The sequence below is a fragment of the Micrasema longulum genome, unplaced genomic scaffold (genome assembly GCF_059751315.1).
Source record: "Micrasema longulum isolate JH-2025_06_02 unplaced genomic scaffold, ASM5975131v1 h1tg000212l, whole genome shotgun sequence".
Taxonomy (NCBI): Eukaryota; Metazoa; Arthropoda; class Insecta; order Trichoptera; family Brachycentridae; genus Micrasema; species Micrasema longulum.
In genome coordinates this window covers 279,175-293,612 of record NW_028277417.1, presented here as the reverse complement: position 1 = coordinate 293,612, position 14,438 = coordinate 279,175, and the positions used below count along the sequence as shown (strand labels likewise).

Here is a 14,438-nt window from a genome sequence, read left to right as displayed (position 1 = left end):
GTTTATAAATTTACGTGGGTAGTTATGAAATACACACATGCATTATATTATAATATATACTCATATAGCATATGCGGTAAGATAAAAACGACATGTTGAGAATCGGAATAATTGCATACAAAAGATGCACGAACTTGAAAAAAATCATTTATATGCATATCTAAATAAAGCGTTTTATCCTATCTGGCTCCCTCTAAAAATTTTTAACAGTTTTTCTTAAAAATGGGAAATTTCGAGCATAGATTTCGATTCAGACTTTTGTATTATTTATCTGATTGTGTTTTTTGTGTTAGTATTTTCAGGCTACATTAGGTGAGATATCCGGAGTTTTTAAGTTCTGAGATGTCATTAAGCAGGTTTTATGTTATAAAGAGCCCTGGGCCCCGATTACAATGGGAAGAACAGAGTTATCTTCGACTTTCTATAAAGATAAACCGATATTTTTGTACGAAAATGAGTAAATTTGCATGAACATTTAAAGTATCTTCGTCGGTAACCTATATTTGAACATGTTTAGAAGAAAAAAATGTATGCATATTCTGCTTTTCATACAGAAAACTTAATTTTACTTTGTAGATAAAATTGAACATAAATGTTAACTTCCCATTGTAATCGGGGCCCTAGTTATTTAAAGCGAATAAGTTCGTTCGATACCAGTTTTACGTCGTTTTCCTTGTATATGAATCTAAAAACGATAAGTGCTATCTGTATTTTTTTTATTTACCGTGGTTTAACCATGCCTGCATTGACCCAGGCGGATATCTGACCCGAATCATTCCTATAATAATATGTCACTCGTTGATTCAACTCTTCTGTAACATAGATAAAGGAAAGCGGTTACCAACATACCTACTCACTTTCTACATAATTATGTTAACTTATTAATTTGTTAGGTCGGCGGATTTATTATGTTTTTATATCGAATATTACATGCATTGTTATTATAATTAATTATTCGCTCTGTTTGATTAAAATGTATAAATTAATGTACTGTTTCTCCGATAACATAATTATTGCGAGATTTATGAACTAGAATTTTAATTGTCCGAACATAATGGAGCATTATTATACACCAATCACAAGGATTGCAATTATTTGTTGCACATAAAGGCAAGGTGGTCTGTCTTACGACTTACCCGTCAGGGGCGCTATTCTAAATCTTCTCTACCCCCTCTAGTGGTTAATTGATAGATTTTTATTTTTTGCATGCGACTACACTTTGCTTCATATATTGCAACACCGATGATTAAACGTTTATAAAATACAAACACGTAAAACCAGACATGATGATTTTCATTTAGAACATTATTGCGACCTCGAGCATTACACAAAGCACTTAATTAGGTTGAATTGACCAAACCGTATTTTTTTTCCATTCGTTAAACAGTTTTATAAATCATTTGACGTTTAATCATCAGTGTGGCCATTGTATGGAGCAATGTTTCGTCGCATTAAAAAAATGAAATTCCCAAATTAACTACTCTCTAGGGGATAGAGGAGATTCAGAATACTACCCCAGGTTTTACTATCCAAGGATTATCGAATGTTGCGGTGTAAAAACGCCGCTTCAAATTAATATTTCATGTCGACCTTGTTGGGAATCGAACCTTACACTTTTTCACGATGCGGTCTTAATACGTATATACTATCCCTATCATATTGCATATCAAACAATTTTATTATACGGGCATGCATTTTGCATGTTTCCTTTGGTATAAAAAATTGACGATTTTATTCGTTTTTATAAATAAAATGTTATGATTTTGTTTATTTTAACAAAGTACCTACCTACTTATGTAAATAACTTAATCAAACCTCATTTAAATAAATATTTTTCATTGTAATACATTGAATATATTTATATTTGGATAATTTACACAGCGTCATTTTTGTGAAAATCACCGACACTGTACAAAGAATAAATATCCCAGCACGTATTGCAGCTACAGAGCGCATAGGCAGTAAGAAATCTAGCCCCTATTTACATTTTTTAAATATTTTATTTGACAATGAAGTTTAGAGTTTAAGTGATATTTTAAAAAAACTAAATAAAAAACAAATTCATAAATATAGAAGTTAGATTACAACAAGTCTTGCAGCTACTGAGCGCATGGACGGTTGGAATTCTAGACCCCATTTATTAAATTTAGATATTTGATGGTTCATAACATTTACCTATTGAAGCTAGATTACTAATCGTCTTGCAGCTACAAAGTGCATGGACGAATGAAATTCTAGCAACTTAAAATTATCAATAAATAATAATGTTTCATAAAGAGAGTGCTTTAAACATTAAAAATATTTTTTAACTAAAACACGATAATGGCCATTATAAACCCTGATTCCTCTACACTATGTTTTCCCCGAATTTGAAAATGACTAACTTTAACATAATCCGGGTTAACCACTACCCGATATTTTATTATAGGCTCCTTCCAAAAACTAATTATTTAGCGGTTAGCCGCCCCTATTTTAATGTACCTTTTGTTGTAATACCGGGACGTGGTAGGGAATACGTTAGAATTCAAAATAATACATCGTAACATTTTGAGTATTGTGTTTTTTAATGTACATAAACTTTAAAACCAGATACTCGCCGATCCAATTATAACCCTACAATTTTGAGTGGGTACACCTACCTTTCTACCAACTGGTTCACGCACTCCAAATAATTCATCAAAAATATTAATTTACTTACAGAGAAAGATATACCAATAAGCGTCATCAGATTGTCAGTGTTTTTTTTTGTGTAGGTATTTAATTAAGATAGTTTAGAAAATAGCATGAACGGGTTTATATGAGGGTACTGTATGCAAACCCGGCAAAATCCATCGTTCTTTATTTTGATCAAATCACAAAAAAACTTATACAATACTTAACTTCAAAATTTTTTTTTAAACTTCAATTTTTTTATTATAATCAGTAAATATTTTATACGTAAGCAGTGATGACATAAGCATGATTATGTCAAGAAACAGTAGTGAAATAATAAATTTAATTTTATACATTCCAACTTTACAATACTCAAATAGAGGTTGCCATGTTTGCAACAAACCCGATAATTTAAAAGTCAAGTTCTTACAAATAAAGCCATATTTTTAACTGACAATGTTATAATTATTGTAAAAAATTGTATTCTGAACGAGTTTCAATGAATATCTAACTTTTTTTAGATTTTGGATTTTGCCGGGTTTGCAAGTAGTACCCTCATATAAGAATGAACCTATTTTTTTTTACATGGAAAGCACTTTGAAATACAAAATCTATTTACACTAATTGTTTTGGTGTTTTTTCTTTAAAAAACTGACGCGAAATCTTTTTAAAAAATAAGCTAATGAAAAAAAACGCACTTGTAATTTTTTGGGTAAAGGTATTCGAGTGTCTGGGATCCGAGTAAGAATAACAATGATAAATGTACATAAATATTTTTTTATAACCACACGTTATACTAAACTTGATACGCGGTGATATAAACATATTTACTAACATTTCTATACATTTTTGACCACAAAGTCAACGATTTAAATATTGATAATTGTTTATTTGAATCACATTTATTACAATGTGCTATACCTATATTCATAGTATCAAGTTAACGTTAAGTTTATTATTACATCAGTTGTCGCCATTTACAGATTTAATATGTAAAAAAAGATAGATAGCGTTTTTTACCCTGGAAACCTGTTAACGAAAAGGCGGACTTGAAAAACAAATTTCTTTCAGTTTTGTGACAAAGAAATATTTGAATAAAGGATAGGAACATGAAATGGATACACCTACCTTTAATATGGTGTGAATGTTCTTCAATTTCGGGCACTGGATGATAAAATGTAACAATGTTTTCCACAACGCGCGACGATTCCAAGCACTTTTTATCCGATTTTATGTGAAGTCAATTTTTTTTTTTCTAAATCCTAATCTTCTAATTTTGAATATCTTCTATCTTGATGGGTCAAGGGAAAGATGGGAAAGAAAGGTAATCGGCCAGGAATAGTATCGATAAATGCTGTTATTTACTTAACAAGACCTACTAAATATGTATCAATATTAAATTTATAAAGCATGTATAAATAATATAAATACATTTTATTATGGCTTCTCAAAACCTAATTTTGTGACTCGTCTCATGACTCGAGAAACATAAATCTCACTAGCATTATTTTTATTTCTAGCTCCACCCCGCCTTCAGGCACTCCGCGGCTCTCGCGGACGCGCGTCCCCCGGCGGCGCGGTTAGGGCCTACGCCCTCCATCTCGCCAACGACAAGACAACCATATTCGCGCAGAACGTGGATAACTTCATCTCCTGCACGAAGGAAAGCAAGGAGACTTGCCCCCATGTGAGTTATGGACCGCAATTTACATTAATTAATCAATATGTTGGAGTCAAGAATCCAAGGAGTTTTATTGATTTACTCGTATATACCCTGTTTTTCAGGGCCAGACCGCGAAACTTCAGAGGAACATTCCTTATTGTAAGCTTTAAAAAAAATTCACTTAAAAATCCAAATCCATTCCAAAAAGTCATTAAAAAAAAAGAATGATCTCAAAATGGAGTAAATCTTCAATTTCTCGGACTAGCATCCCCTCCGCAAACCCCGACAAAAAATTGCGTTAACAACGTATTTGACCTACGAAGCGATACGCTCCAAGCGCGGACAGGGGAAGCGGCTGGGTAGGAGAGGGGTAGGGGTTTGTGGAGGGACTGCTTGTTCGAGAAATGAAAGATTTACTACATTCTGAGATTACATTTTCAAAAAATAAAAAATTTAAAGAATGACTTTTTGGAATAATTTCAGAAAGGATTTTTTTAAAGCTTACCATGGGAAATGTGTTTCTGAAGTTTCGCGGTTTGGCTCTGAAAAACCGTGTTGTAAAAATAATTAAATAAAAATTTATTTTTAATATGTTTGCCGCGATATTTTCATCCAATAATATAATCGTAAATATTTTTGTCTCGGTTTTTAATTCTTTAAGGATATTTATTTACCTTTCTTCATACTAAAGCAATTCATTAAATTATACATTTTTTTTCTAATTTTTTACGCTTTATTTTTTTATTTAAATATTTTAGGTTGTCATGAGAAATATGCGCCAGTTTATGTCTGGAATGAAGAACTACCTGGTAAAACATGGGGAAAGGGAATTTGAAAAAGAAGTAGAAAAGGAAAGGCTTAAGGTGAGTCAAACTTCAGTCTTTGTAACAATATTTTAAATAATATAATAATATTTTCTTCCGTTTTTTTCCCGCGGAGTATATTTCTTGTTAGTAATCTAATCATTAAATCTATATGTATGTGTAGGTTTCCTTATTCTATGTTCTTTTATCAAATGTCTTTAAAAATACGGTTCAGGTAAATGAACTTTTTTTGTATTACAGTTAAAGTCCAATGAGTTCCTCAACCTCGATGCTATTCTGGAAGGAGTATTACACGGCGCTGTAGTCTCCCCCCTGAGGTCACACGTCTACAACCTGCTGGCAGATAAGTTTGCCAGGAATGGTGATATTGCAAAACTAACGCAGGGAATGAGGATGGCCAAAGCGTTATCCACCCTGCGACTCGGAATCCGGGTAAGTGGCTTATTCATGCCCAAAGTGATTTAATTAATTCATCAACAGCTTGTAAAACGCAAACAAAAAGAAACCATTTTGCCAATCCGCTGTCTTTTTTCAAATGGATTTATTTATAATTTTAGCTAGGCCTGTGACATTATAGGTGATGTCACATGAGTGTACATATTATACAAGACTTGATAAATCTCCCTTATTTTCAAAAATAATGAAGTCGTATTTTGCTGTAATATACCTAAATTATATAATTATTTTTATAAATTATGAAATGTAAATCTACCTACTACCACAGTATATATATATATATATATATATCTATATATAAATATATATCTTTTTTTTTTTTTTTGTTTTTAAATACCTGTATTTCAAATCACTCCTCTTTTGCTGTACACGATGTTACAGCACGGTTTCCAGGTTTTTTTTTAACACAGTCTTTAAAGAGTTAAAAACCTATTCTCATTCACATACCCCAAGTATTCCGGCCTTTGACATGTCACCAAGTTTTTATTGAATTTGGTCATGCCATATCTTTCTGGTATTCCTAGTTTTCTGCATCCATCAACATTGGAATTGAAAATCTTTCTTTTTATTATTGTTTTTAAAATATCACTTTCTTATAATATCAACGTCAGTACGCGGTACTAAGACTCCATTGTGAACATCGTGATTTAAGTGCTCTGTTCACCTTGTTCCCGGTACTCACTCCCTTTTAATATCTTTCTCTGTGTTTTAATCACAAAGATGCCAAGACTACCAGATTACAGAGAGCTCCTTCAGGCAACATTTTTTCATTTGGCAACCAGCAGTTTTTCCTTGTATGTTGGCACCGCCAAGAAGACTTAAGTCCTCAGATGCGGTGTGCTAGCTTTTAAATTGTTCGCATCCTTTGTAAACATACATACTTATAAGATACATAAAATTTTCATAATAATTCACCGTCTCATTTTTTTGTCGAATAAACGTCACTATGCGGCACTCTGAAATATTTTTTTTTCCTTACGTCTAATAATGATCTGTATATTTTTCAGCCATCAGTACGAGTACCATCGGATTTAGAAATGGTTGTGATATCCCAATATTTTGTGAAGATGCAAGAGGCAGATTCTCCACTTGACAAGTTGGACAATCTTCTCTTGGCAATTTCATCCATTTTCAATGTGGTGAGTAATGTTTCTTTTAATAACTCGTAATATATTGTCAAACAAAATCATGCATCTTCTGTCTCGAAAGTTTTGTCTGGTTTTTAAAAATTAAATTACCGAAATAAGCATTACAGAAATTACATATGTATTTTAATTACCTTGCTTTTTAATATTGGAGTTACATATTCCAGAGTCACTTCCATTTTCACGTACGGCATCTTTCGATTCTTTCAAAAAGTAATATTCAAAACAGGTGATGAAAAAATGCCATACGTGACGGAAGTCAACTACCTATAGGCAGAATGGTGCATGTCATATTGTGTGTAAAGTAATTACTACTCAGCCTAGCCAATAACAGATCATAAGCTCTGTAAATGCTTATATTCTAAACAACTTCATTTATCACTATTTAAAAAATATGTTATATTTCATATCCATAATTTTTGTATAAAGATTTAGACTACCCAAAATAATTTTATTTTATAAGGTAATTCAACAAAAATGCATACTAGAAAACATGCAATTTGAAGGTAATCATCGATACAATTTCACATGCATATATATCTTCCAATTTAGAATTGCATAAAATAGATAAAATTACATTTGTTGTGTTTTTTTTATGTATCTATTTTTTTCAATTTCTTATACAGTATACAATACAATGAAAAATAAGTTGTACATTTTAACTAAGATTTATTCGCAAGAAAATATGGTCAATAATACATTTTTCGAACTGTTAACCCTTGATAAGAAACATATTTTGTGTTGATTTACATCTTGCAATCCTAATAAAACATGTTCTTTTTTAAGATTTATAACCTTTTGCATTTGAAAAAGCTGATCTATTAGTGTACGTCATTTCCATACTATTACAAGACTTATTATTAATATGAAATTTTAGACATTAAATACATCAATTTTGGTGGTATATTTATGTATCACTTTGCTCTAGGGATAGTGAATAAATATGTGATATTCTTCCAGATGAAGACGGGTCACGCAGGAGCGGGCAACTGCCCTCCCCTCGGTGCAGACGACTTCCTCCCTGTTCTGGTGCTGGTTCTAGCCCGCTGCAACATCGCAGGAGCGGAGCTGGAAGCCGAGCTGATGGCTGGTCTCCTCCCCCCGCCACTTCTGGCCGGAGAAGGAGGTTACTATCTGACAACACTCTTTGGCGCGGTGGCAGTCCTGAAAAAACTCGGATCTGGGGACGAGACTAATAAGTCTGCGGATGTGAGTATTCTTTTTTTTATTCAGCTTCATTAGCATACTTTGCATTCCTGGCGAAATTTTAATTTTTGAAAAGCTCTCACATTATTATTTTTATATTTATTTATACTGCATATTTAGATGTGAATATTTCATTTATAAGTTTGCAGTTTTTAAGGGTACAAAAATGTATTTATTCATGGGTTTATAAAATTGCAGAGATTATGTGGATAGAACTAAAAATGTACATAGTAAGCTTTACCACACCTATAGCAAGAAGAATGGAATGAAAAAAAAAAATAAAAACAAGATTTTTAACATATATTTTTTAATCCTATCCTACTTAACAATAAAAAAATTAAAAAAACTGAACCTGAAAACAACTAAAACTTTAAAAATAATTTTATGATATAACTCAAAGTGTAAATCATCTTTCTAGTGGCATACGGGATCCATCGGGTCTGGTCTCCTGGCGTCGACTAGTGCGGGAGGGGGCTGCAGTTCAGGGGGCGTGGCTCGGGTGCTTGTGCCTGATGAGAGTTCGGGAGCCCTGCGCTGTGTGGCACTACCGTGGCGGCCGGGCGCCCGCGCCCGGGACTTGTGTCGACAGCTTGCCCACCGCGCCAGAATCACAAACCCACAGGACTATGCCCTCTTTGCGCTGCGAGACGGTGAAGGTATGAACTTTTATTTAGCCTCTAAGTCTCTAAGATTTTTAGATAGATTGTTTTTAGGTTAGTTAAACTTAAGGATGCTGACCCCTTTCTTATTGCCCAATAATTTAAGGATCTGGGCTTGGAGTGCGAGAACTAATTTATAAGAATACATAGATAGTTTTTCAACTTACTACAAAACTGAGTTTATTATAAAATCACAAATATTTAAAAGGGTTTCGATTTCCAATATGTACCGTATTCTGGAAAATAATATTTATGCTCTAATGTTTTGTTTTTAACTGTGCCTATCAAATAAATAAATATAATACATAATAGGGACTTGAATAAGTTTCTCGCTGTTTCCTGACAGATGGTATTATCTAAACCAGGGGTGCTCAAACGGTCGATCGACCGAGTCGAAAGCTAATATCTATATATGCTACGGTACACCCTACCTAGGTAGGTAGGGTGTATCGTGTATGTACGACAACCCTGCATCACACATACTTGCAGCCTCTCAAGTCGATCGTAAGTAGTCTAAAAATATTGAGGTAGATCGCCAGCAGTTCAAGTTTGAGCACCCCTGATCTAAACCTTTTTACATCGCGCAATACTACAGCTAACTCCATCTTCACTTGAAGCTCACCATATTTTTTCATAGTGTTATACATGTAGAATTCTGTGTCAAAAGAGTATTAAATACTCTTATTTCCCCGCAAACTCTGCCAGGAATTTTACTGCATTACTTTTTTCTAAAAAAATCTGCTGTTGAAGCACATAAAATCCTTGTGGAGACTTACAGTGATCATGTTCTGTCGGAACATCTTATGATGATGCCCAAAAAAGGCTCGATTCGTGGGTAACCTCAAAAAATGAGTTATTCCGAGGTGGTTTAGCGATGGAGAATACTTTCAATGACATGTTCTTAAAACATTCAGAGCATTAATTTTCAGGAAAATACAGCGAGCAATTTATTCAAGTCCCCAATATATGAACTTTCATGCACATGTTCATGCTCACACATAAACCACAAATCCCCAGGGACACACATTACATAAATGTATTAGAACGTGGTCTTGTAGACATTTATGTCTTTAATGTTTTCAAAATATAGAATCGTATCATTTTCTTTCGGCCTAGTTTTCGTGTAAAATATTTCTTGCATAATCATCGATAAGTAAGGTAGATGGTAATTTTGTTTTCTTTCCAGAAACCCTAATGAACGACACGGATTATCCTCAGGATCTAGTGGAGAGTAACAAGACTAACTGTATGTTGGCCTACAAGAGGATCGATGCCAAAATAGCCTGGCCCAAGCAGGCGCTACAGTCGTATCCTTAATCCGACACGGCCTCTTGCCCACAGACCAAATAAATTGACAGACACTGACTGCCTCCGAATAGCAGTCGACAGTATGAAGTGATTATCGTGTGATTAATGGAGTGTTGTTTATTTTTATTCCCGAGTATTTCTGTAAACTACAATGCCTTTTTTCATACTTTATATAACAAGTATTTATCGTATTAACTTTCGATGGAATGAAATAGTCGTTTCATATAATTTTATGAATTGAAAATATTTTTACACTGATGAAATCATCTATCTATTACTATAATTATTAAAAAGTCTTATCGAGTATTGGAAACAAGCATAAATGCGTCGTTTATTAATAATAACAGTATTTTCTTTACTATTTAAGGCTTTTTTCATTGAAATGAATATCTCATTAATCTAGATGTATGTAATGTAATCTATATTTTAAATTTTATGACAATACTCATCTTCAGTATTTACTCGTAGACTTTTGATGTATCTAATCATTTAAAAAATACAACTATGTATTCACTCTCTTAATTTTGTATTTTTATAAATACATACAGTCTGTCAAAAACGAGTAAAAAATAATTGATGGTGCTGGTGTTCTTACAGCTTCCCTTTGAGAGTAACACTTTAACACGTTCGTAGATACTTTTTTCATATCAAATCCACTCGTGTGAACCCATATTATAACATTATTATTTTATGGAAAATTTTACTTCCAATTTAACTGTAGTCGATGGTTTGAAATCAATCTTATTTGGCTAACATACGGGGACACTTTTGTTGCCGACTGTTTTGTTTTCCAGGGACACAATATCTCTTCCTACCATGTAATTGCTTCAGTTTGGCGTACGCTATACCCGTCCTTTCTCTGCTCATGTCTTTTGGCTGACATTTCCTAAATGAGAGACACGATTTTGACGGCTATAGGCGGCTTAACCATTGCTAGCCCTACTGATTGTTCAGAAGATCTACCGATTTTCGGAAAAATCTACCAAATTCAATTGAAATTCTATTAATTTTCAAACACTTCTTCGTATTATAAAATTTGCATAACGAAATGGTTTTATTTTTATAATGAATCTGTCGAATTTCCCTTGGCTGGGCAAAACCGGGAATGTGTTAAATATACCAAGGCCCTGATTACAATGGGAAGTAAACAGAGTTATCTTTGACTATCTATAAAGAAAAACCGATATTTGTGTACGAAAATGAGTATATTTGCATGAACATTTAAAATATCTTCGTCGGTAACCTATAATTGAACATATTTAGAAGAAAAAGTTGTATGCATATTCTGCTTTTCATAAAGAAAACTTAATTTTACTTTGTAGATGAAATCAAAGATAAATTTTAACTTCCCATTGTAATCGGGGCCCAGTACTGAAATAGAGCATCGTGCCCTTGTCATGACCAATCACAAAACTTGCCATTTTAATTTGTTGCCAGCATAAGAATAAATTGTTGTTTGGATTTTAATGTTTTCTACTCTTTTGACAGACATGTGATTGAATATTTAATTTTTTGACATGACATAAGTATTTTAATATTTCACCGCTTTAAAATCTTGAAGTAAAACACATATCACACACCAGTATTATGCTGAATTTGTATTTCAAATGTTTTAAACGCTATCCGTATTCAAACAGTTATGTGTAACCTCTATTTTCTTATCAGTTTACAATTTGCAATGGGTTATTAATTGATAGAAATGAAAACATGACAAAAAGAGGTCAAGATTCATTAGAATCGTCTTGTGTAAGTTGTAAATTATGTTATGCATTTTGTTTTAACTGTTCTCTCATTGCATAATATAAATATTTCAAATTGGTTGAAAACTTAGCCTTTTTCATTTTATGAGTTGAATGTTTTAAATTATTGCTTGCTATTAACTATTTAATGTTACAAAATAATTATCCAGTTGGAAATTGGAAAAATTGTCATCGTTTTTTTTTATAATACATGATTAGTGCTTCTTTATGTTCGCGTAGTAAAATTGTACATTTTTATAATCATATAGCTGACAAAAAAATGTGAACATGAAAACTTCAAGTAACTAAAAAATCATGGTATTTAAATGACTTTTTAACTCATTATAAGCATGATTGTATTCTGGCCTTCTAATTTTTCTTAAAAAACTAAATTTTTAATATTTGCTCGATATTTGCATAATAAATTACTATAAAATAAGTAATCTAAATATCAAAGTATTGTATGTATGTTTTTCCAATATTATCATCTACCATTAAGTATTATCTGTAGAAGATTTTTATAACTCATTATTGACTATTTTTATAAAGTCTCGTAGAATGTCTTTCAAAATATTCTTTATTGAAATTTCTGTGTATTTTCTATAAACCCTTATTAATTACATAGTTCCTTGAATATGTAAGATACTGTATTATTGGATTTTCTGTGTTATTTTATTATTGTTTAAATATAAAAAAATGTACATAGCAACCATTTTGTAAAACCAGACTTTTCCGGTAGAATAAGTGTTAACACTAATGAAAAACATCTGAATCAGTATTAAAGGTAACAATAATATTTTAATGTACAATACAACATTAAAATATGTTTTGAAATTGCACTGATTTAAATCAATCTTTTATTTTCCTGGGCACTTTAAATAGTTTATATTATTCGTTAAAAATCATAAAATATTATTTTGTTATTTTGTTTACTTGAGTGCTGTGTTGTGATGTAAAAACCCTTAATTTATTTGCCTCTTCAAATAATTATATAAATCTAACATGTTAAGTATTTATTTTATCACTTGAAATAAGTATTTTATATACATACTTAATCGATGTTTCGTAAGATTGTACATTTTTGAGTTTGTAGTTTTAACATTACCAAAAAATAATTACGTTTAACTATTTAATATTTAGATTTTGTTTGCGCAAATCATTGTGTTATTTTGGTGCTTTCATTGGGAAAAGATCAAAGAATTTATTAACATTATTTGAAAAACTTGGTTCTCTCTTTTTGTGTATGTATGTATTGTTTTTGGGGAGTTAGTAACTTAACATTTTCACTAGTGATGAAACGGATAGTGGTTTGGCCATGTACCGGATATCCGGCAAGTCCCTGAAAGTCAGCCCATGGTCTAATAAAACAATAAAAACACCCCGTTACTTGAATATCTCACATAGTTTCATGATATTTTCAATGATCACTTATCGATCAATGGGTTGCACATCAATATGGTTTATAAATTTATTATTAAAAAAATTATAATGATTTAGGGTAGTTTCACCCCTTGCGCTTTATTTTTTTCATGCAAATATAATTTTTTTTAAATAAAAAATTATAAGCATATTTAATTTACCTGTTAATTTATTTTTTGAGTGTATAGTGAATACTGATGATCATTTTTATGACAATTTTTAAAATATCGAGGGTCACTTCCTTCGTCCATGTTAATTTAGTGGTATTGATTTTGTGAAATTTTTGCAGCTTTATGAATATTGGGTATCCCCCTATCCATTTCATCTCTAATTTTCACTGTAGCCAAAATGGCAGCTGCTCTTTATAAAACTGCCATGAATTGTATTTTAATTGCTTTAATTTAGTTTGTTTGTATTTAAAATTAATTTTGAATTTATCGGTTGATTTTGAAATTCTGCACTCTTTATGCGTTGTCATTTTTTAAATGAAATATAATCACATAATCATTAATTTAGACAACTTTCATCACATATAATTATGCTTTTTATATCATCAGCTACATATTTATCCACTGTCGATCAATAATATAAGCATTTTCATAATATTCATATATGATATCAATAATGACGTAATATGTTTATGAATTTTTACCACGCACTCACCTATTAGACGTAAGATAATAATTTGTTAATGAAGATTAATATTGTTTTCTAATTGTGTATGAAAATGTGTCGTTAATCTTTTTACTAGAATGTATTTAACTAGTCTTGAAGCTGTAATAATTCATGTAATCTTATATAATATGTATTCTCTGAATGAGTTCTTTACACACATATTTAACAGAAATGTCTTTTCTTGACGCAATTTAAAAATAAAAAACTTTTTATATTGCAAATGATGTTTTTTCTATCTTTATCTACTTATCCTAGATTCAACCCTTAACCCTTTAGGCGCCACAAGCGAAATATCTCGCGCATGGTAAAGTGTAACAAAAACATTTGCAAGTATCTGGAATGTGTATGTCTAGAATATGTTTACGGCCAATTTTACACACTACCTAAAATGAACTGGAACCATTCAAGTTTTGATTTTGCATATCGCACCCCCTCGTCAAGGAGACCAAGTAAATCAACTGTTTTAAGTTAAGTATGGCATTCAACAGAATTAGTGATGAATTTGTAATATTGTATCAAACTGCCATAACTAAAAAGTTCATTATAACTATACTACATACTATGATTATAAATGCGGAAGTGTGTTTGTTTGTTTCCTTCACATTTCAACGGAGCAACCGATTGACATAATTTTTTGCATAGCAATAGCCGGAGAGGTGAAAAGTAAAATAGGATACTTATTTGAAAAAAAT

The 14,438-nt window shown here is 31.7% G+C and overlaps 1 protein-coding gene across 1 annotated transcript in view; it reads left to right on the top strand.

Moving 5' to 3' along the window:
• spri (Src homology 2 domain-containing protein sprint) overlaps positions 1-13,967 on the top strand; it is a 68,823-nt gene extending 54,856 nt beyond the window's left edge. The window contains exons 17-23 of the mRNA XM_088243456.1: positions 4,173-4,339; positions 5,074-5,178; positions 5,380-5,571; positions 6,603-6,734; positions 7,701-7,949; positions 8,365-8,602; positions 9,792-13,967. Of these exons, the coding sequence (XP_088099582.1) occupies positions 4,173-4,339; positions 5,074-5,178; positions 5,380-5,571; positions 6,603-6,734; positions 7,701-7,949; positions 8,365-8,602; positions 9,792-9,922 (1,214 nt within the window). The 3' untranslated portion in view covers positions 9,923-13,967. The remainder of the gene's footprint in view (positions 1-4,172; positions 4,340-5,073; positions 5,179-5,379; positions 5,572-6,602; positions 6,735-7,700; positions 7,950-8,364; positions 8,603-9,791) is intronic.
• Positions 13,968-14,438: the final 471 nt, after the last annotated feature.